The sequence below is a fragment of the Medicago truncatula genome, chromosome 7 (assembly GCF_003473485.1).
Source record: "Medicago truncatula cultivar Jemalong A17 chromosome 7, MtrunA17r5.0-ANR, whole genome shotgun sequence".
NCBI lineage: Eukaryota > Viridiplantae > Streptophyta > Magnoliopsida > Fabales > Fabaceae > Medicago > Medicago truncatula.
In genome coordinates, this window is record NC_053048.1 from 11,561,653 (window position 1) to 11,583,339 (window position 21,687).

General features: G+C 31.5%; 1 protein-coding gene and 1 long non-coding RNA gene across 2 annotated transcripts; one reads left to right on the top strand and one right to left on the bottom strand.

The window, feature by feature from the left end:
• Window positions 1-673: 673 nt before the first annotated feature.
• On the bottom strand, window positions 674-3,416 carry LOC112416479 (uncharacterized). Its single transcript, XR_003006977.2, has 2 exons — window positions 3,307-3,416; window positions 674-923 (listed from the first exon to the last, which is right to left on the bottom strand). It is a non-coding gene; the product is annotated as an uncharacterized lncRNA (long non-coding RNA).
• Window positions 3,417-5,463: 2,047 nt separating this feature from the next.
• LOC11439938 (vacuolar-processing enzyme) lies at window positions 5,464-21,461 on the top strand. Its single transcript, XM_039827834.1, has 10 exons — window positions 5,464-5,489; window positions 6,090-6,126; window positions 15,528-15,761; window positions 15,905-16,061; window positions 16,709-16,794; window positions 18,920-19,119; window positions 20,406-20,454; window positions 20,536-20,757; window positions 20,956-21,162; window positions 21,318-21,461. The coding sequence occupies exons 1-10, from the start codon at window positions 5,464-5,466 to the stop codon at window positions 21,459-21,461; spliced, it is 1,362 nt and encodes a 453-aa protein (XP_039683768.1).
• Window positions 21,462-21,687: the final 226 nt, after the last annotated feature.

Consider the following 21,687-nt stretch of genomic DNA (forward strand, 5'->3'; position numbering starts at 1 on the left):
GTACGCATTGTTTGGTTGATTCTTTTGATTGTGCTAATGGTTATATATGACTATATGATTTATCAAGAGTATGATTAAATGTTGAGTGATGATTTATGTATATTTACACTTAAATAAATTATACAAATTGTTGGTGATGTTCTGATGTATGTTGCATTTGCTAAACCATACATGTCGTTTTATTCCGGAGTCACATGGAGTTGCATTGCATGGTCAGTTGTATGTAGATATACACAAGTAGGTCCATTGCATATGCATAAAACAGCGGTGAGGGCTTCGGTCCTGGAGTACTAGTTGCTCAACAGCGGTGAGGGCTTCGGTCCTGATGAATGCTTTAACCATTCAAAAGCGGTGAGGGCTTCGGTCCTGATTGGTACCACATGCATAATGCATTTCATTAAGAAGTCTAAGATGGTGTCTTAGCAGTGGTCATGTCATTGCATGAGTCTCGGTTGTGTTTCAGTTTTATCTGGTGGATGATGTTGGTGTTGAATATGTGTTATATATTTATATACCTTGTGATTATGGTGTATTGTTGATGTTGTGGTTGTAACACCCCGTTATTCCAAACTTAATAATAATAATAAATAATCAGAGTTAAACACGAACGGGCATGTCACACTACTTTTCAAAATTTCTTAAATAGAATAAAATACTATTTAATTAAAACAACTTCATAAAATATCAAAACATAGCAACGGAATAGTTTTCAAATCTTTATCATCGTAAACATCCAACAACATTTTATGGCACGAAAGGCCTCAACATAAAGTCAACAACATTGTTCAAATAACAATAAAAAGGCTCCACAGCATAATTCCAAAATTGATACATAAGGAATGAAAATAAAGATAACTAATTCCCATCCCGTACATATCAGAGCCCTAGACAGTTGAGCCACCACACCTACTACTCGGAATCACCTGCATGTTACCCACGGTCGAGGCAACATTCAAACAGAAGGGATGAGATTCACAATCAACAATAATAGACATAAAATTAATCAATTGAATCTAACACCCTATTATAATCAACATTTCAATATTTAAATATATTTCGTGTTCACATCAAATTCATCATAATCATCTTCAACCAATTACGTAGAAAGTATCATTCAATCACCGACAATGACTCATGCAATGGCATGACAACACCACCAAGACTCCTCGACAAATGCAACTAGACACATGCATGTGGTACCATTTTACAGGACATAAGCCCTCACCGGATTTTGAATGGTTAAAGCATTCACAGGACCGAAGTCCTCACCAATTTTGAACGACAAGGCGTTCCAGAACCGAAGTTCTCACCGCTTTTGGACGACAAGGCATCCCAGGACAAAGTCCTCACCGCTTTATATGCATATGCAATGGACTCCACTTGCGTATATCTACATACGACTTAACAATGCATATATGTATATATGACTTACAACTCCGCATTTTAAACAACATGTATGATTTAATTATGTAGCATACATCACAGTCAACAGCAGATCATCATATAACAATCCAATCATCTCAGAAAAATACACAATTAATCATAATTATGCTCAATCATCAAGTCCATCAAACATCATTCAATTACATAACAAACAGCTTCCCAACAACAACAACAACAACAATTCGACTGTGCATAAATAATTATGACTTACCCGCAACTTGGTCAACTTAATGATATTAATAATCAACAACAGTAGGGACAACAACATAAGCAACTTGCCCCATAACAATATTAATAATAACAACTTGAATAATATAAACAACAATATTTTCTATATCACACAACATAATATATATTCATATGATCATATATACACATCTCATTAATCGATAATTAATCATATCTCAAACGACATCATATATAATTCATCATGCATCTTTGTAAAATCATAATAAATTAACCACAACAGATTTTCATGCCAAACCAAATCTACTGGAAAGATATCACAATTATCAACATATTTCATGTTTATACCAAAGAGTAATTCAGAACAAAAACATGTGAAATAGACGCAAGAACATGAAACAGAGAATGCTGTCACTGTGCAATTTCGCTAAGATTCCCTTGGGGTATTTTCATCATATCTCAAACACCAAAAATCATTTTCAAGTCAAACCAAAGCCAATGGAAAGCTAACACAATTATCTACAACTTTCATGTTTACACCAAAGGACAATTCGAAACAGGAAATTCCAGAAAAGTTGATTTTCCTAAGCTCGGGGAAAGAGCACGACCGTGTTGATCTCTATTGACCTCTCTGTAGTATTTTGATCATATCTTGAGTTCTATGTACTTAAATCGAGTGCCTCTAAAGGCTAGTGACAGATAACATCTATACCTACAACTTTTGTGAAAACACCTAAGACCAATTATGTACTTATCAATACAGTTTTCATTTCAAATTCGGGAAAGGTTGTGCTGAAATTCATAAATATTCACTCTGACCTACGTGCAGTAATTTGACCATAACTCAAGTTATATAATTCATTTAGACGTCAAACCAATGGCATTAGAAAGCTAAGTCAATTATCTACAACTTTTATGTTTACACCAAAACCCAGTTTAAAACAGAAACATGTGAAAAAGACGCAAAAACATGTAACAGAGTATGCTGTCAGAGGTAACTCTCGGGAAAACTCCATTTTCCATCCAAAAACCCAAAGTTTGATATCTAAACACCCAAAATCGTTTCAAAAGTTTGCTTACAGGTTTATATATATAAAAGACACTCTAAAACTATGTAGAACTTGCAACAAAACATCAATAACAACATATCATAACAACAACAATAATAACAACTTAGTTTCTTCACTTTCATATACCCGTTAACATAGCAAGAACACAATTTATGAATTCATCATCATTCAACAACCACAATCATGATCTTTCATCCTTTTAAGCGAAAGTCCCTAAAACCACTTATTATGAATCAAAAGCATGAATATGAACATGTTAATTCACCAATTCAACAAAAATTAGTATACACATAATTACCCACTAACTATGAGTACGAATTTCTCAAAACAAAATCATCAATTAATCAATTCAACAATGAAACCCTAAACCCCAATTTCCACTATCAATCCTAATCTCCCCAAATTCGATCAACAACAGTAGTTTGAATTACTAAAATCAATCCTGAATATGAACTAAACATAATTAACATTGTTCTTTAACTTTTCAAATCAAATTCAAGAATTCACCCTATTTTCCAATTTTTCTCCAATTCAAGAACAATTCTCATGAAAGATTAATTTTTAGAAATTCTACACTATTATTATTGAGAGATAGTCTCACCCTTACCTTAATTCAGAAGAAAACCGCACAGCAATTCAGTTTCCTTGGTTCCTCTTGCTCTTCTCTCCCTTGTTCTTGGTTTCTCCCCAAAACTGATGTTTTCACGTAAAACTGGTTTTCTAACTTCTCCCTTTTTCTTAACTTCTATTATTAACTCCCTTTAATTACGCTTAACTCCCCTTAATTCTATTAATTAAAATAAAACCCTAAGACTCCAATTAATTCTATTTCTCACATTATTCTAAATAATATCAAAATAAATCATTAATAAAATATAACACACCACATAATCAACAATAATTATTTAAAATCATATATATATATATATATAAAAAGACTTTAAATCGACCAATAATAATTAAATAAAATTGGGGCGTTACAACTCTCCCCAACTTAAGAATTTTCGTCCTCGAAAATATACCTCTAAAACATAACTCTGCACCACAAACAACAATCAGAACAATAACAAAACAACATTAGAGTTGACACTCTATCCTAGGTGGCTCAACACGAATCTACTACTTGGCCGGACGGACCAACCTGCTCTGATACCAATTGTAACACCCCGTTATTCCAAACTTAATAATAATAATAAATAATCAGAGTTAAACACGAACGGGCATGTCACACTACTTTTCAAAATTTCTTAAATAGAATAAAATACTATTTAATTAAAACAACTTCATAAAATATCAAAACATAGCAACGGAATAGTTTTCAAATCTTTATCATCGTAAACATCCAACAACATTTTATGGCACGAAAGGCCTCAACATAAAGTCAACAACATTGTTCAAATAACAATAAAAAGGCTCCACAGCATAATTCCAAAATTGATACATAAGGAATGAAAATAAAGATAACTAATTCCCATCCCGTACGTATCAGAGCCCTAGACAGTTGAGCCACCACACCTACTACTCGGAATCACCTGCACGTTACCCACGGTCGAGGCAACATTCAAACAGAAGGGATGAGATTCACAATCAACAATAATAGACATAAAATTAATCAATTGAATCTAACACCCTATTATAATCAACATTTCAATATTTAAATATATTTCGTGTTCACATCAAATTCATCATAATCATCTTCAACCAATTACGTAGAAAGTATCATTCAATCACCAACAATGACTCATGCAATGGCATGACAACACCACCAAGACTCCTCGACAAATGCAACTAGACACATGCATGTGGTACCATTTTACAGGACATAAGCCCTCACCGGATTTTGAATGGTTAAAGCATTCACAGGACCGAAGTCCTCACCAATTTTGAACGACAAGGCGTTCCAGAACCGAAGTTCTCACCGCTTTTGGACGACAAGGCATCCCAGGACAAAGTCCTCACCGCTTTATATGCATATGCAATGGACTCCACTTGCGTATATCTACATACGACTTAACAATGCATATATGTATATATGACTTACAACTCCGCATTTTAAACAACATGTATGATTTAGCAAATGCAACATACATCAGAACATCTTAATCATCAAATCTCTTATACATCCAATAATTTGGAGTTCATCATCATTTTAATTATCTTATTCAGACTCATGCAACTTAGTTAATTAACAATAGCAGCATAATCAGATCACATCAACAGCTTAATATCAATTCATCTTCAACAACTTCTTGATCATTCAATAATAATTCAAGTAATGCAATCAATCAATAAATCACATTATAATCACTTAGCATTTCATAATAGCTTCACAGTTCTCAGTTAATATCTTAAATAGGTCTCATTAGTACCTAAAGTTCCTTTCCTAATCAATCCAAGCAACTCAGGTCTCAAAATCCTCAAATGCACTCAGTTCTGGAAGTGCTCCCGAGGCGAGAGCATCTGCTCGCCATGGCGAGTACAAGCCAGATTCCCAACTAAGGTTGTTCCAGGTTCAATCTTTTTCAAAATCATCCTCTAATCTTTAGTAGACACCTAAAGGTACTCAAAGGCATCTAAGGTTCAACTCAAAAGTCAAAAACTCAGAATTCGACATGCTCTCTGGTCATGCTCGCTATGGCGAGTAGGGTTGCTCGCTGTGGCAAGCTATGACATGTAACTCGCAAGGCGAGGGGTTTTGGCTCGCGTGGCGAGCGATGAACTTCATCACTCGCGAGGCGAGGATCATCGTTCGCTAGGGCGAGCGATGAATGTTGGCTCGAGCAGAAAGCAGTTTTCTTCAAAAATTCATCTAAACTCATGGTTTTAAGCCTAGTTTCGGTTCCAGAATTCATCCTAAACATATTCTAATGTCAAGGGACAGTTTCTACATCAATCTAATCAATTTTTACCGTTTGATCATCAATTTTAGGGATTTGACCTAATTTCAAAACTTTCTAATTCAATCCTAACTTTGTCAATTAATCATCATAATCATAGAAATTAACATTACTGAATTATTAGTCTCACCCTTACCATAATTGATGAAAATCGCAGCTCTCCTAGGTGTTCTTGCTCTTCTCTTGGCTTTTCCTCCTTTTCTCCAAAAACAGTCGTACGTACAAAACGTTTTCTAAACCTAGGTCTTTCCTTTTTATATCTCTTCTTAATATCTTATCTTATCTCACTTTCTCCCCCAAAACTCTCTAAAATCTCAAAACAGCCCTCAACTAAATATTTTATTTTATTTTCAAATCTTATTTTATTTAACAATAAAATAAGTCTCATAATCTCATCAAATCATCCAAATCATCTAAATCAACAAAACTCACATATATTATATAAATATAATATAATCATCTAAACTCGATTAAATAATTAACTAAACGAAAGTGGGCGTTACACCAGACCTGCCCCCAATGAGGATCGGGTTTCCCGACCCGACCCCGCCCCCACCTGCAAATTGTAGAGAAATTTTTTTTTGTTTTGGCTCATAATAAAATGGGTTTTTCAACCATTCAACTTTAATTGCAAACTAAGCAAGAAATCTAATCCAAATTAAAAATAAACATTTACTCTCCTAACACTTTTATGATGAGTATTATCCACATAATGTTGGCTTGAACCGAATTGAAGTAGAGGGTTTGATGCTCTGGAATGTATAATCATTCATATTAAAGTAGAGGGCTTGATGTTCTGGAATGTATAATCATTCATATTAAAGTTGAAGGTTTGATGCTCTGATGGTACCACATACATATTGCATTTGTATGAGTTGTTGTTGATGTGTTGTTGAGTAAAGTTAATTGATGATTTATAGTTGGAATTATGTGAAGCATTGTTGATGATGATTTGAATGATGATGATTAATTTATCTTGACGATGAGAATAATAAAGTATAATTATGATGATGATTTGCCGTTGTTTTGTGTTGCTGAATTCTCTTACTTAAACTATTATTTATTAGTATTGTTAATGATGAATTGATGTTATTTTATGTTGATAAATTCTCTTATCTAAATTATTGTTTATTAGTATTGCTAATGATGAATAGATGTTGTTATGTGTTGTTAAATTCTTTTATAGAATTATATTGCTTATTATTATTGAATATCTCACCCCTTCTGTTTGAATGTTGCCTCTACGTGGGTAACGTGCAAATACTTAGAGTAACCGCTGATGTGAGTTGATTTCTCGTGTCGTCTTAGGAGTCGCTCTGATACGTAACGAGATGAGGACTTTTGATGTTTATTTCCTTTGTTACGTATTTATCTTTATGAATTTAATGTTGGACCAATTTGTTGGATTTAATGACATTGTCTAAGTTGAGGCCTTACACTATGTTTGGTAGAGGAGAAAAAGGAGAGAGAGAAGTTGAAGAGAGAGAAATAGGAGAGAAGTCCTACACTTCTCTTGTTTGGTTCTGGTGAGAAAGAGAGAAGAGAGAGTTAAAACCTGTGGGACCCACTGTTTTTTTAGCCTTCCCATGGATGAGAAGAAACAGGGGAGAGAATTGCAATATTTGTTATTTTCCAATTATGCCCCTCTATTGCATAAAAAAAGACAAAAACGCAAATATAAATGGTTATGCTATCATGTATGTGAATGTTATTGCACTTTTAATTAATTTCATAATAAAGTTTCCTAATTTTTTTTTTTAACTTAGCAATAAAAATAATATGAACCACACTTCCCTATAAAAAATTAACCTATTTTCTTAGGGACTATAATTGAACTGTTTATTAATTAACATAATTAATTAATCAAAATTATTCATTTTTAATTAACGTTGATAAAAAAATGTATTGCAGGTAACATAAATTATTTATTTGCCAAAAGGGAACATAAATTATGTTTTTCTACTCCAAACAATTATTTAGTTTCATTTTACTTTGTTTAAGGGTATTATTGTCCTTTAAAAGCAATTATATTATTCTCTCACTTCTATCTCTCTTATCTTTCTCTTCGACCAAACAACCCCTCATATCTACTCTATTTCTCATATACTTCTCTCTTCTCAATCTCTCTCTCACCTATTTCTCTCTTCACAACTTCTCTTCCAAACCAAACACACCTTAGTGCCAATTTTGTTGAAAGAATAATGAAATGTTTTTCCGCTGCGATGTGATTTGAATTATTGATAAAAGATGTTTTAAATAAAATTTTACTCTATTTATCTTTTAAAGAAGTGTGACATCCTGTTTAAGTTGAATCTTCTGATTATTATGTATTATTTTGCATGTTGTGAGAACAGGGTGTTACAACACATCCCTCTACTTAAATCATTAAAACACTACTCAGCTCACTAACTACATTTCTTTTCAATTCAATTTTACTAATCCACCTCCGTTCACACTCTACTTCTTTATTCTTTCTAAAAACTCTATTTTCTTCCTAAATATTATTTTCTCTCACTCTTTTTAATTAAAGTTCTATTTTATATATACTATCCTTTTTAGTCCAATGTCTCTATCCCAATTAACTAAATAAAACCTCACCCAAACATGCCAAAACTAATTTAATTCAATCAAAATAAAAATAATGTCACACAATCAACAATACTACTAAAAATAATAATACTATATTATCTAATAAACTAATTTTAAAAATTGGGGTGTTACAACTCTTCCCCACTTAAAGAATTTTAGTCCTCGGAAATTACCTGACTCAAACAACAAACAAGTACGGACAGTGTTTACACATATGTCCTAAAAAAAATATAAATTTCGTCTGACTGGACCGATATGCTCTGATACCATTACGTAACACCCTAAAACCCACATATCAATTCTAGTAAAAATATAATAATTATTAAAGCATGTAAGGGTGTCGCACATCTTCATCAAATCAAAAGTACTTTATTTAGATAAAAAAAAAAAAACGTCGCAGCGGAATAGTTTTCAAAAACTTTAAAGTATACATCTCATCATAGTTTCAACAAAATCTGAATACAATAGAATTCAAAAACATAGTCTAAATAAAATAAATCCTCAATCCCTAGTGTCATAGATCAGAGCATCGACTCGATAAAGACTCCCAAAAGCGATAAGTAAACGAGTAGGCTCCAAAGCCATCCTCCAAGACTCACTGCTATTAAACTTCTTCTTCCTGCAAATCTACACCACAAGGGTGCAGGCGCCCAACCCGCCTCTAGAGGGTGAGAATATACTCAACATAAGAGGCGCCCAACCTTTGGAGATTTTGTTCGGATAGACAGGTAGAGACAGTTGAAGAGATGAAGTAAATAAGCTTCTTTTGTCTAAAGAAGGTCCAGATTGACAGTGGTTGGGAGACGAAAGTCGGTTGCGGCAGTGGAGAGATGGAAGAAGGGATTGTATTTCAGAATTATGGGTTTAGAGAAAAAGAAGACGAGATTAGAAAGTTGTCGGTTAGTGATAGGAGCTTCGGCCTTGCCCAATTTTATACTCCTAAAACTGTGGTGTTAACAATATGTCCAAATGTTTTACGTTTTTTTTTTAACATAATACAATAATTTCAAACTTAGAGATTAAACCATTTAATTTTTTTTTGAAAGAAGCATATAATTTAATTTTTGAAATAACTACATCGTGAAATATATCGCCAATAATTTAAGCAATGTACTTTATAATTTAAAATAATTATAAAAATTGAATAATTAATTTACACATAGTAAATTGGAATGTAGATCATTAAACGTAATCGCATGGTTTTTTCTTATGACTATCAAATATCATCCAATTAGCCTAATTTGCACTTGATCCAAGAGTTTGAAGGTCCTAATTTGAGTCTTCAAGTCGGTTCAAGTCAACATTATGTGGATAATACGTATCAAAGTATTCGGAGAAGAAATGACCATGAAAATGAAGTGTTTCTTAGTAACCACAAATTAATATTTCAAGAATATTAATGTTCATATGTATATGAAGAAAGGAATAATAAGAGAGAGAAAAGAAGTATTACCTCTCTGATTTGGAAGGAAGTTTGATTAAAATGTCATGAAATAATAGACTATATATCATTGTTGAAGATGGTAACGGTGATGGTAACGGTGAAGATATGTATGTCATTGTTGTAGCAACCAAAGCATGTGCAAACAATTTTTTTGGTGGGATACAGTTTGTGGAGTGTGCAACCACGGTGGAGGGAGGAGGAGGTTTCACCGTGGAAGCCAATTCTGATTGCCAATCAAAAGCCATGGCAGGCTTGTGTGATTGAGGGTGCAAAACGGCAAAGGAAACAAGAAGAAAGGTGAAATCGATCAGTCTAGGAAACCCTAACGGGAAACCCTAGAAGAGCGAAGAAGAACAATCGCATCTACAAAAGTTTCATTAACTGTGTCCTCCATATCCACATTTTGTATTTATGCATCTCCAAAATTTTTATTTATTGTGTCTTCCATATCCACATCTTGTATTTGTCCATCTTCAAAATTTTCATCAACTTCCACATTATCTGTAACCAAAGTGATATTATAATTTATGACATAACAAATGTAAATATTTGATATATTCTACAAAAGTATTGGAGTTACCATATTCCGGTTCATAATATTCTGGCTCATCATATTCTGATTCATTATCATGAGTTCCTTGAAAAGTTGATGCATTATTAAGATCTGGTAGTGTAGGGTCATTAATTTTGTTTTCATCACTAACCAAGTGTAGGGTCATTAATATGTATGGTACTTGATTCTGCTTCGTTGTCATGGGTCCTTGAAAGTGTATATTTGAAAAATTCATAGCTGTGAAAATTTGATTGGGCACATTTGGCTCAATGATATCATTAGTGCATGATATTTCAACTTCATTTCCTTTTTCTTTTCCTTTCCTTACTTTCTGGTGATCCTCCCTCGATAGTTGACTTTTGCTATTTCTCATTTTTCTAATAAGAACTGTCAAAATTAAAAGATTAATAATTAATAATAAAAGAGATTTTCGTTTTTTGTTTTAAAGGGGTAATAATGAAAGAGTTAGTAAAAGTACCATGCATATATTTATTTATTTTAACAAAAGAAGACATGAATTTTTAATATTTTTTATCAATGTATGACTTTGATATTTGTTCAAAAAGCGACATCCATCATTGCTCCATTTAGGTTTGCTCTATTTGAAGGTGAGAAAAACACAAGAAGGAGGGGTTGAATTGTGCTAGCTTTTTTTTAGTTTTCTTCTAAGCTGAAAACACTGATCAGAAGAAAATAGAGTTCGGCTTCTGAAGTGATTTCCAGAACTAAGTAGTAGCGGATAAAACAGAGAGAGAGAGAGAGAGAAAGAAGAAAGACACAAAGCAATTATACAGGTTCCTTCCACAAATCGGAAGTCAGTCCTGTCCCCCTTGCACTTCCAAGGAGATTTCAATAAAATGTAATATCTGATTACAAATGTTCACTGCTAAACTTAACAAGAGACTTCAAATGCTCAAGCACAACTGCAAGAGACTTCCTATGCTCTTGAACACAATCAAGAGACTTCTAATGCTCAAGCACAACTGCAAGAGACTTTCAAATTCAAACAGATTTACAAAGAAAAATGTTTGAGGTTGAACACTTGATATACAATCAGTGGTGTTCACAATACAAATCAGATACAAACTCTTAAGACTCTAGAATTTCTAAGATATGAACTTTGATAAAAAATTCTAAGTGAACTTTTGATATAGAACAATTTTGACAGAGTTTAGGCGCTTTCAAATTGTTGTTGAGTCCTTGCCATTCTCTAAGTCTTCACTCCTTTATATAGAGGTGTGAAAGAGACGTTGTGAATTGCCAGCACATCAAAATAGAGTCGTTTGAAGCTTTGATCAATCACCAATGATCTTTTGCCTGATATGGTTATTGTCATATGAAGGATCAAATTCAAATCCATTCCCAGTATGTAGGAACATTGTTGCAGGCAGGACTGTTATCCTTGTCTTGTAGTAGAGACACAAACTGAGTAGTGGAGATAGTGGTTGTACACTTCGTGCAATTGTAATTTGTCAACGCTCTTCAAAAAACACGCATCCAATGCATTCAAATCCTTTCAAAATAGTTGTTACTTCACTCTTTCAGTCTTCTGCAATGCTTAGACAAGATTAAATCCATTGAACATCCTTTGAAGCTTGAAGTCTTGCATCTCTTGATGACCTACAACTTCTGGTGATCTTCAGCTTCTGATGAGATGCTTCTGATGAACTTGCTTTTAATGACGTCATCACTTCAGGAGCACTTTGGCTTCAGGAGCACTTCTCTTCAGACGCTTTAAGCTTCCTTTTTGTTGATTTCATTGCTCTCTTTTGTTCTTCCAGAACCTAATAATGATTCCAAATTTTTGTCTATGGTCCTGTACACTTGAACAAATATTAGCATATCCAATTGACAATATTAATACTTTGTTATCATCAAAACTCTCAAAGGGTAATGTTAAACATATTTTGTTCCAACACTATTCACCCAATTTCAATACATAGATATATGACATGTTGCCAAAACAAATTTAAGTATTAAGATTAAATAGAATGTGAGAGCTAATGTATATGTGAGATTGTTCTGGGGCTATGCTACAACAACAGCAGTGAGGGAAGGCCATTTGAAAATATTGGAGGTCCTTATCAATGGTGGGACTCACAACTTGCATGTGAAGAGGACAGCCATTGCTGACTAAACTAACTACAAAAAAAAAACTTGAGTGGGGAAACAAAGATCACATAGAAAGCATAAAGGAGTTGAGTGATAGAGTTTTCAATGTCATCATCGGCACCGACATTACAAACTTTGCTGAAGCTATAATGTCTTTATTAAACAAAATAATGATTTATTTAATAATTAATAAAAACAACAGTTTTCTTTATATATATAAAAAAAAAAAAAAAAAAACCACGCTATAAACAATTATAAACTAGCAAAGTCAAATAATCCTTGAAATTAATCGTAAACAATTTGAATCATAATCACTTATAAACCAGCAAAGTCAAATAATCCATAAAATTAATCGAATTTAATTAGTTGTAACATGAAAGGAAAAGAAAAAAACTTACAGGTTAATTCTGAATTCTGATGTAGAGGGCTGAGAGAGTTGAGAAAAACAAAACAATGCGGAAACGAACTATGAACTGTGAAAAACCTACTTATTAATATTTATTTAATATAGTGATAACAAATCTTCTTCTAAAAAATTTTTGAGTCCTAATCTTTTTTTTTAGATGATTTAAAGTTCAATCTTTAACAATATTTTTTGCTCACGTTTGTTACCAATCTTTTTTTTAGAGAATTTAAAGTCCAATCTTTAACATTATTTTTTGCTCACATTTGTTACTAATTTTTTTTAGAGGATTTAAAGTCCAATCTTTAACAATATTTTTTGCTCACGTTAATTTGTTACTAATCTTTTTTTTTTAGAGGATTTAAAGTCCAATCTTTAACATTATTTTTTGCTCACGTTTGTTAATAATCTTTTTTAGAGGATTTAAATTCCAATCTTTAACAATATTTTTTGCTTAAGTTTGTTGCTAATCTTTTCTTTAGAGGATTTAAAGTCCAATCTTTAACATTACCTTTTTCTCACGTTTGTTACAATTGATCAACGGCTAAGGAATAGTACCTTATATTAATAAAACAAAATAATATGAAAATACTGTTTTTTGTGTAAGGGATATGAAAATACTTGGCAATCTTTGTCGGTTGTATTGAGGGGAACAACACAGATGTACAACAATTTTTTTTTAGGGAAACACAGATGTACAACATAAAAGTGGCTTATAAAAAAGTAACATGGATTTTTATTTTGTGCTAGTTTTTGTGAGTTTGATCTGTGGTTACGGAGGTAAAAGAGGGTTAATGGGGACGATTAGTGACATGAATTAGTAATTCATGTGTTATTTTATAATTGGCTAACAGTAAGAACAGTTAATAAGAAACTGTGTGTAAGTTTTCTCCTTAAATTAAATTTATTGTTATATATTTGTTACATGTGTTACTTGTATTTGAAATAAATTTAAAATTAAGGGTAGTTTTGGAAAGAAAAGTCCAACCCAAAAGTGTGCTGAAAGGGGTAGTTTTCTTTATATATAGTATAGATATAGATATATTTGTTATATGTGTTACTTGTATTTGAAATAAAATTAAAAATTAAAATTAAGGGTATTTTTAAAAAGAAAATTTCTTTACTTCCTCATCATTCGCAACGCGTATAACAACGAGTGATTTAATTTAATAATATCAAGTAATTATTACTAATAATAATAATACTAACATTATCTTATAATAATAATAACGGCTCAATATTAAAAATCGAGGTGTTACAAAATGAATGCGTTTGATTTGCTAAAAAATGAAGAACATGACAGAACAACTCTAGTTGTCCAATGTTTGATTTGTAAAACTGATTCAGGTACAGGACAAACTGGAGGCAACGGACAGGACAAAAACTCATATTTTTGTCCCTCACCAAACCACAGCACAACTTTTTGTCCCACGTACAAGTTGTCTAAAATACCAAAATAGCATTTTGTCCCTCAAAAATCGTATAAAACAAAAAATTACTCAATGCCATAAAAAATTTGTCATGTACTGTTCTGCCTTGTGTTGTACTGTTCTATCTTGTACTGTTCTGTCCGATACTTACTGTTTTGCAAACCAAACACACCCGAAGTTTCATTGGTCAAACATAATGTTTGGTCGGTACACATGGTCGACTACCTTGCCAAATGATAAGATGCTACAAAGACAATTGGTGGTGAGGTGCATCAATACCCTGATTAATAGTGTTGACCGGACATTCTCACTCTGGTTTGACGTTGTGGGTGTGAGTTTCAGGTGGAGCTTGCCAGTTTGTATAAAAAATAATGTGAGAGATATGCACATAGTATTTTATTCAGAAAAAAAGATATGCACATAGTATTAATTAGATGATACAATTGAAAATAATTAAAATTACATTAAAAACTGAAAATGATAATATTTTTAGTCTTTCTTTTAGGTTGTAAAGCTATTATTGGAGGAAGGAATTTGTGTTTTTTCTGTTAATAGGTGAAGTAATTTGTAATTGCAAGATTTTTTTTTTTTTTTTTAATAAATTCTAAGATATGTTTGTTTCTTCGTCTACCGACTAATAATATATATATATATATATATATATATATATATATATATATATATATATAAAGTAATATTTCATAATAAAAATTGTATTGAATGAAGGCATTAATGTTTGTTGACTCTAAGAAGATATAAAATTGTTTTTTTTTTTTTAAGGAAGGAAGGAATAAAATTGTTACTATATTAAAATATTTGCTTTTCATTGAATATTCTACTCAAAGAGAAAAAATCACTAAATATTAATTTCTTATTAATATTTTGATCAAGAAATTAATTAAATATCAATTATTTAATTACTAGACCTGTTTTAAATATATCCATAATTTAAGGGTATTTTTGTTTCAATTATTAGTCAGTTATTTAAAATTATTAATATTTTGGAAAGTCAATGACCTGTTTTAAAATAAGGATATAACCATATGTTATTTATTTGTTTCAATTATTTTAGAGTGTACGTCGAATGAGTTATTTTTTAAAATATAACTTATACTTCTTATAACCATTTACATTGCAATAACTAATGAGGGAAAGCTCATTGACTTTTAAAACATAATATTATGACTTCCTTTAAAAAAAAATATTATGACTATTCAGATGTTATATATACATGTTGTATAGGTTACACTGACATGCATCACTCTTAAATTATTCTCATAAATTGTTTTTCTTTTACAAGAAGATCGTATACAAAAATGAATCACAAGAATAAATATTGGGTTGCATTGATAGCTTCAATATGGATGAGTGTAACTGATAATGTTTTTGCAGAAGGTGAGTCTACAACAGGGAAGAAATGGGCCTTTCTAGTTGCAGGATCGAATGGTTACGTGAATTATAGGCACCAAGCCGATATTTGCCATGCCTATCAAATATTAAAAAAAGGCGGTCTTAAAGATGAAAACATCGTTGTTTTCATGTACGATGACATTGCCTATAATCCTCAAAACCCTAGGCGCGGCGTTTTAATCAATCATCCAAATGGTTCCGATGTTTATAATGGAGTTCCCAAGGTACATATATGTCTCCATCTCTTTCTTCGTAGTTCTATATTTTTTATTAATTTTAAATTAAGTAATACTAACGAGTTTTTTTGGAGTACTCTTTAATGGTGTTAAATTATAAGTGATACGCTCATGTATTGTGAAACTTGTAGGATTATATCGGAGATTATGGAAATCTGGAAAACTTTTTAGCAGTGCTTAGTGGTAATAAAAGTGCTACAAAAGGAGGTAGTGGTAAGGTTCTGGATACTGGCCCTGATGATACCATTTTCATTTTCTACACAGATCATGGATCTCCTGGCTCAATTGGTTAGTAATATTATGTTTATAATGACATTCTTTTTTGATATATACAATTTGATAAATTTATAAAACTTTAGTGTAAAGAATAATATTTTATCTCTTATAATAACATTCTTTTTCAAATAATTATTTTTATCATTCCACCTCTTTAATTCTCTTTTTTCTGTTTTTTTTTTTTTCTTTTCTATTAGGTTTAAATATTGCACTCGTCCCTGCAAATATGGCCCGATTAAGTTTTCGTCCCTGTAAAAAAAAAAAATTGTTTTTGATCCCTGCAAAATTTTTTTGTTTTTGGTCCGGAGACTATTTTCAAAAACAAAAAAAAAAATTTGCAGGGACCTTTTTAAAAAACAAAATATTTTACAGGGACCAAAAACTACAAAATGCGTTCAATCAGCGTGCGCCATGTAGGCATTTTGGTGACTTGTCATGACTTAAATGGGTCCAGGGGTATTTTTAAAAGACAGATTTTTTTGCGGAGATTGATTTCTGAATTTTTATTTTACAAGGACCAAAACTTAAACGAGCCATATTTGCAGGGACGAATGCAATATTTAAGCCTTTCGTTTATATATCAGGTAACCAAAAAAAAAACTTTTATTTTGGTGGGTATATTTTCTTATTTTCTAGATGATCTGTTTGTTTATGAGTAGGCATACCAGATGGGGGTCTTCTTTATGCCAATGATTTCGTAGACGCGTTGAAGAAGAAACATGATGCTAAATCCTACAAGAAGATGGTGAGTTTAATCGAATTTTTTGAATGGATTCACAACAAAGTAATTTCTATGCATCATGATTTAAATTAAATATACTATACATTCAATCGAATCATATCAAGGTGTCACTTTTTAGGTTAACTCCAAAAACCTCAGTTTTAGGTGAAATTGATATATGTCTTAATAAAAAAAATTGAAGACTACTAAATTATTCTTTTTTTTTTTTTTACCAAATTACTAAATTATTCTAGAAATCAATGTTTTTAAAATCGGACTGAAGATGAACCGTTGTGACTTCCGATTCTCGGTTTAACTGGTTCAACCAATTAAACCGTTATAGAATCGATTGAACCTGATATCAATTAAATTAATAAATAATACATAATATTAAAATCTAAGATTTTTTGAAAATCCCGACTTAAATCCTAAAATTCATGATTTTGGGATTTTCTTCACCTTCAACGACTCAAATCCATAATAGAATTCTAAAATAGGCAAAATTCATAATTTTGATTGCGAATTTACGATTTCTTATAAACTAAGTCATTTATGACTATATACCAATTATTTATAACATATTTAGTTTTTTTTTTTTTGGTAAAATCCATCGATTTTGATTGTAATTTTACAATTTCTATATCAATTTTACAGAAGTAGTTGAGTAAAACCCTTGAAATTTGGTTGCGATTTTACGATTGTCGATTTTGCTCTTCTCTTTTGACGTGAAGCAAGATCCCAATTTTGACAACCTTGAGTATATCATCGACTTCTCCTTCTACCCTAAAATCTTCTAACGCCAACTCCACCCCGCTCCACCAACACTTGACCCTATCCTACACATATCTGCAACAAACACAGAGCTATTTTAAGATGACTCAAAATCTTTTAAACCTTTTACACATACCATAGTTTCCCCATCGCCATTCTCACCAAATTGTCATCAAACTAGTTGCCAGTACTCATCCCCACCCCTCCTCTACACCTTGTAAATTGTCAATTTTATAGACACATCACTACCCCGCCCTTCACATGACCTCCCTCCAACCCATAATGAACAGTTAAAACTTTAAACCTCAAACCACATGATCCATATGGAACCTTCAACACCATTTACATAATAGAGATAAGTTAAATTCCCGCACTCTATGAACTCCCAAATTACCACTATTTCGATCAAGACACATCTTCTCCAACTTAACCCAATGAACTTTTCTAACTTCCTTACTTTCTATACACAACATTAAATAAGAATTTAAGGGAAGAAATTATACATATGGCAGCCTTGAAAAAGGTCAAAGTAAACAGGAAATAAATTATGAGAAATGATATTTGTACAATTATTTTTGACAATTTTGTGACAATTTTCTCTCTCATATTTGCATTAATTATATTTTTATTTTTTCTTTCTATTGTTTTTGTGTTTGTGTCAATATCTCTTTTTCTTTGTAAAATTATAATTGTCTCAAAAGTTATTAATAAATGGTTGTTTAAATAACATAACTCTAAATTAATTATGTGAGTATCACTTTCATAATATTTAGTAGACTAATTTTAAAAAATAAGATACATATAAATCATACTCAATACGTTTTTAGTACTTTCAACAAAATATAGTTACTTGAAAACGACCTCAAATTTAATTAGTAAACTTATTTGATTACCATTGGAAATTTGGAAGGAAAAGTTTCTGATTATTGTACGAAGGAAAAGTTTCTGATTATTGTACACACTACACATGTACAATAAAGTTAAGGGACGGCATAATGATAGATAGCATATGACTTTATTTAAAATATACTATAAGTATTGTTGTCAAAATCCCAACTTAAATCCTAAAATTTAGGATTTTGCGACTTTCTTCACCTTCAGCGACTAAAATCCATAGTAGAATCTTAAAATAGGCAAAATCTATCGATTTTGATTGCGATTTTACAATTTCCTATATTGATTCCACAAAAGTCCTTGAGTAAAATACTTCAATTTTGATTGTGATTTTAAGAGTCCCAATTTTGCTATTCTCTTTCCACCTGAAATAAAGTTCTGATTTTGACAACCTTGACTACAAGTTTCTTAACTGTTTCGTTGCTTATTTTTATTTATTCAATGAAAGTTGCATTGCTTATTTTATTTAATGAAATAAAAATAGGTGATATACATGGAAGCATGTGAAGCTGGGAGCATGTTTGAAGGTCTTCTTCCAAATGATATAAACATTTATGTAACTACTGCTTCGAATAAATCAGAGAATAGTTACGGATTTTACTGCCCAAACTCATATCTTCCTCCACCACCTGAGTATGATATTTGTTTGGGAGATCTCTACAGCATTTCATGGATGGAAGACAGGTACTTTTTTTATTGTTTTTTAGGGGGAACGAACACAGGTATTTTTAATTGTTAATTAGATAATATGGTTTCAGTGTTACATACAATTTATATATATATATACTATTACCATTCAGTTTACAATACCAACTAAACTTTGTTTGTAACTCTGACCGTCCTTACAAAAATGGAGGCTCGGCTCTCAATTTTTTTAAAAGAGCAAAAAAAAATTATAATGTTTTTTATTTTATATTTTTAAAGAATAATTATAGTGTTTGTTGTTTGAGCTTATTGGAAGAAAAGGAGATAGTATTTAGGATATATAAACCTCAAATCCATAAAAATTATGCAAAAAAAGGCCCTATAATGCTGGAAAAATAAATAAATGATAAAAACATAAAAATCAGCCCTCACAAGAATTGAAGCAGAATACATAAGTTCAACATCCCCAAGATTTACCACTGGTGTACGCCTTCAATTTTGTTAATACTACAATGTTATTTGTATATATTATATTTTCAGTGCATTATATATAAAAAAACAAAAAAAAAATATTTTGGGCCCCAAAATTGGGGAGGCCCAGCTCAGTAGAGCTGTTTGAGACGGCCCTGGTTTCAGTGTTACAAACAATTTATATATATATATATATAGGAGTTTGCTAGAACACACCTACTGGTTTTTATGTGGAAGTGTTTTAGCAAAGCTATACCTTAAGGTGTATTTAACCACTTTTTAGTTATTCACTTGCTAAAATACTCCTTCTAAAAACTAAGTGGGTGTATCCTAGCAAATGCCTATAGGATTTGCTAGAACACACCCACTTATTTTTGTTAGAAGGTGTGTTATAGCAACATACACCTTAAGGTGTATTTATTAACTTTTTAGTTATAACTTGCTAAAACACTCCCACATAAAAACTAGTGGGTGTGTTCTAGCAAATCTCATATATATATATATATATATATATATATATATATATATATATATATATATATATATATACTATTACGATTCAGTTTACAATACCAACTAAATTTTGTATACGTTTGAAAGTACCAGCTGGATTTCATAAAGTCTCTTGGTTAAAAATAAGTTAATAGTCCCTTTTTTTTTTTTTTAAGAAGTTAATAGTCTCTTAGTAGATAGTTAATAGATAGTTATATTCTTATTCTATGCATAAGTCTTGAAAATGGCTTGATGTAATTACTTTATTATTCTATCAATTTTTTTAATTTCATCTTTCTTTCAATTTTTTCTTCATCCTCTCTTGTGGGAGATGTTTCTTGATAAGTTTGTGAATAATGCAGTGAGAAAAATGACATGACAAAAGAAATTTTGAAAGAACAATATGAAACTGTAAGTATCAAATAATTTTTCCTTTTTTTTTAATTAATACTTATTATATTTGTCAATTAAATTCTATGGTGTAATGCACAGGTTCGCCAAAGAACATTACTTTCTCACGTGTTGCAATATGGTGATTTAAATATCAGCAATGATACTCTAATTACATACATTGGTGCAGACCCTACTAATGTTAATGATAACTTCAATGTCACTAGTACTACAAATGTGTTTTCCTTTGATGACTTCAAGTCTCCAAATCCTACAAGAAATTTTGGCCAAAGAGATGCTCATTTAATTTATCTTAAGACCAAGGTAATTTTTGGTTCAATAGTTTGTTGTACATACTAAAGTTTTAAATAGGGGTCGCTATAATAATTATGGTCGTATCACGATATTTGATGTTGAGGAAAATCATAGTTAAATATTGTCGATGCAATCTCAATTAGCAGCGGCGATGCAGTTTCAGCGACATTAAAAGTTGTTAAATATATTCTTTTTAAATTGTTTTAGCTGGGAAGGGCTTCAAGTGGTTCGGAAGATAAGTTAAAAGCTCAAAAGGAGTTAGAAGTTGAAATTGCTCGTAGGAAACATGTAGATAACAATGTCCATCAAATAAGCGATCTTTTGTTTGGAGAAGAGAAAGGCTCCATTGTAATGGTCCATGTTCGTGCATCTGGTCAACCTCTTGTCGATAATTGGGATTGTTTAAAGACACTTGTAAGTATGGATAAATTCTTCAACATTGTCACCATATCAATTTTTCAGGCTCAAATCTCTTACCAATTTTTTGTAAATGTGCACTCTCAAGCATATATGATTTTAAATGAAATATATGTTGATTAATAATCATGTTTTCTTAATATTTTATGCAGGTAAAAACTTATGAGAGTCACTGTGGTACCCTATCAAGCTATGGAAGGAAATACTTGAGAGCCTTTGCTAATATGTGTAATAATGGTATCACTGTAAAGCAAATGGTTGCAGCATCATTACAAGCTTGTCTGGAGAAAAACTAAGATTTTCAAAACTCTCTTCAAGAATGTAATAATTATTATATCGTTGAATTAAACTGCAGTTCAATCCTTGGTATATCATCGTTCTTTTTGTAATTTATGACCCATGGTTATATTAGTGTTTACATGCCTGAGTTATCCATAATGGTTCGATTTTACTCTTATAAAATTGCTCAAAAACTACACTAGCCGTAGCTAACTGGGCTCAGCCTTTCCAGCGACAGTTAAC

Bases quoted from the DNA above. Each gene is read 5' to 3' on its own strand.
- LOC11439938 (XM_039827834.1), top strand. From the start codon at position 5,464: ATGAATGTTGGCTCGAGCAGAAAGCA. The intron at 6,127-15,527 runs GTTTCCCGACCC...GCAGAAGGTGAG, and splicing joins CTGCCCCCAATGAGGATCGG to TCTACAACAGGGAAGAAATG. The intron at 21,163-21,317 runs GTAAGTATGGAT...TATTTTATGCAG, and splicing joins GGGATTGTTTAAAGACACTT to GTAAAAACTTATGAGAGTCA.